Genomic DNA, 3,226 nt, shown 5'->3' on the forward strand with positions numbered 1-3,226 from the left:
AAGTGAATTTAGGCATGACCACATTATAATGTACAGTATGAAGAAAATAGACATTCATTTTGTGATTTGCTGAAGATTAAATTTAAGTGTTGTTAAATAATTAGTGTTTTTAAAAAAATGAACTAAGTGAGAATTAGATGTAAATGTAAAATACGGGCATGTACTAAAAATACTGATAAATAAAAATAAATAAAAAACACTTGCAAACATAGTACTTGTATATTGTGTTTCACTAAAAGTGCTTTAAAAAAAAACAATTACAGCTTAAGGTCTTAAAACCAATTTACCTTTGTGAATTGATCTCAGACGACCGTTTAAGAGAGTTCTGACACTTCTGTTTTAATAAAAACACATCATATAGCATTTATTAAACATGGACACTGACTCCAATGACATGCACACCAATTTATCCTTTAAATGTTGTGTTAACATTATTGCAAACACTGGTTCCCTGCGCTTTCATGTATTATATTTTTTTATTATCTTAGGATAAAAAAGAAAAAATAAAGAAAAAAACCGACAATTACATGGGATGTCGTGTTTTTCTGCATAATTTATCGTTATACACAGTGGGGGTGGGGAGGGGAGTGGGGCGGGACGGGTCGGGTCGTGAGACTAGGAAAAAGGAATGCTGGCACGTCGTAGCCTTTGTACAACAGCCTGAAGGACTACGTACACCAGCACACACTGCGCAGGAAGGGGTCAAAGGTCTTAGCGCCTGCGGACAGCACGAGAAGCATTCACAGTAAGGAGGGGAAGAGCGAGGGAGAGGGGGAGAGGGTGATTGCAGCACTGGCCTGGGTGAAGACAGGGAGAAGGAGAGATGTGTGGTCTGCTCTACCTCTCCTCCTCTCCCCTCCCCTCTCCTCGCCTGATTGCCTAGATTTTTATTGTCTTTGACACAAAAAAGGGATTTTATATACACAGAATAGCTACAGGACCTTCCCTCCCACCTCAGGCAACGGTGTCGTTATCCACACACCAAAATCAATCAAAATGAAGTAAAACAATATATTGGTCAGGATATTTTCTTCGTTATGATCAATGGCGTCCGACACGACTGTCCTCGAGCTGTTGGAGGGGTGGGGAGGAAGGGTCCTTTTTCTCTTCAGTTTATTTTCAAGTTTTCTCCTTTTTTTTTTATTTCACTGGTGTTGGTTGGTTTTTCTTGTTTTTGTCCGGCATGTATTTGTGTGTGTGTGCGTGTGTGTGTGTGTGTGTGTGTGTGTGTGCAGTTGCCAAAAAGTGTTCAGACTTTTGTAATCTGTGCGTGCTGTTCCTCATCAAAAGGTTCGTTTTCCGGGTCGGAATCAGTGGTGTCTGAATACCGGTAGTGATCTGGTTCATTATCACTCACATCCGGAGTGACAGAAGTTGAAGTGCTCGCTTCTGAGTTTGAGGGCTCCTCCACTGTCTTGGTAAAGTACAACTTCACCTGAGAGAGAGAGAGACAAAAGACAGGGTACAATAAATAAGAGTCATCTGGAGTACACGAGAAAAATAAAATCAATTCTAAATGTATAATTCAACTTATTTTCTTTTTATGTACACCATCATTCAAAAGTTTGTGTCAGTAAGAATTTTGGATGTTCTTGAAAGAATACTCATATGCTCTTCAAGGGTGTATTTATTGAATCAAAAATACTGTAAAATTAATAATATTAATTATAATAATAACTTCTCTATTTAAATATATTTTAAAATGTATTTTATTCCTGTGATGGAATTTTCAGCATCATTACTCCAGTCTTCAGTGTCACATGATCCTTCAGAAATTCTAATATGCTCATTTGCTGCTCAACAAATATTTCTTATTATTATCAATGTTGAAAACAGTTGTGTTGCTTATTTTTGCGCAAACCATGATCCGGGCTCAAGACTAACATTTGAGAGCAGTAGCACTGGTGCCATCAAGCTCTACGGATGGTGGCACCCGCACCTAATTTGGCAACTCAGAGGGGGGAGGGGGGGTTGTTAATCATAAAAGCAATTTAATCATAAAAAATGACTATTGTTTTGCATGAAGTGCAGTTACTAATAATATTTCATGTTTATTTCTTGGAAATGCACATTGGACAGTAAAGCTCTGAGCTTGAGTTGAGATGCTGATAAAATTAACTTTTAAAAAGTAGGTTGTTTATAAAAGGAACATTTTTAATAATCTTCTCTTATTAAATGTACCACTGTTCTTGTATAGTGTCTTACTGAACTGACAGCTTCAGTGATTTTAAAGGAGCACTCTTAACTTGCAGAAGTTTTGTTTCGCCAGCGCTGTTTGATCTGATATCTGCGGTTTGTAAGAGTAAATTTTGTGCTGAATTGACATGCTTCCCACTAGATCTCGCTGCAGAATTAACAACATTGCAGCGAGATCTAGTGGGAAGCATGTCAATTCAGCACAGAATTTACTCTTACAAACCGCAGATATCAGATCAAACAGCGCTGGCGTGGAAACCAGGAGAAACGTTGTAACGAACAAGTTATAGAAGGCTTTTCAAATGCTTTCTCAGTGCATCTTCAAGCCTGTGTAGTAACAGTGTCACGTGATCAAAGACTGGCCCGCAAATACCTGTTCTGAGCTCACGCTGCGCAAATGTTGGTCCAAGCTGATAAGCGGTCCGCGATACGCAGCTCAAATGAGTAGCATGGTTTCGTTCCACTTTTGTTTCGTTGCCACTTGATGTTTCTCATGTGCTAAAGAAATGGCCACTTTTGTCAGTTAACAAACTAACAAATTTAGTCTCACGGGCAGGAAAAGAAAAGTTGCACAGTGTGGAGCCCTGTGCGATACATTTTTGAGTCTTTGATAAAAAAAATAAATGTTCAACATTCAATTAAAATAGAAATAACATGAAATGTCTTAACTGTTACTTTTGATCAATTTAATGTGTCCTTGCTCAATAAAAATTCTACTGACCCCAAACTTTTGAATGGTAGGGTTTGCATGTATATGAATATAATTTGCAGTCATCCATGATTCACTTAACGAAAGATAAGACAGTGAGATAAAGAGTAATATTTGGCCAGTCATGTGATCAACACTCTAAACCCAAGAAGATAAATAAAACATGACTGTAAGTGTACATCATTTTAAACTAAATTACTAAAGTTGCACTATAGGCATCTGGGGAGGTTGCTCCACCAGAGTTTCATTGTACATCTACAGTGACAATAAAAATCTTATCTTAGTCAAACAAATTAATATTTTGAATTGTGATTTAAACAT

General features: G+C 37.5%; 1 protein-coding gene across 2 annotated transcripts in view; it reads right to left on the bottom strand.

Moving 5' to 3' along the window:
* Window positions 1-313: 313 nt before the first annotated feature.
* Window positions 314-3,226, bottom strand: part of ptena (phosphatase and tensin homolog A) — a 15,585-nt gene continuing 12,672 nt past the window's right edge. For both annotated transcript variants that reach the window (XM_084097373.1, XM_084097374.1), the window contains one exon: window positions 314-1,435. In XM_084097373.1, the coding sequence (XP_083953499.1) occupies window positions 1,250-1,435 (186 nt within the window). In that variant the 3' untranslated portion in view covers window positions 314-1,249. The remainder of the gene's footprint in view (window positions 1,436-3,226) is intronic.

This window comes from Abramis brama, assembly GCF_963993115.1.
Source record: "Abramis brama genome assembly, chromosome: 21".
NCBI classification, from domain to species: Eukaryota; Metazoa; Chordata; class Actinopteri; order Cypriniformes; family Leuciscidae; genus Abramis; species Abramis brama.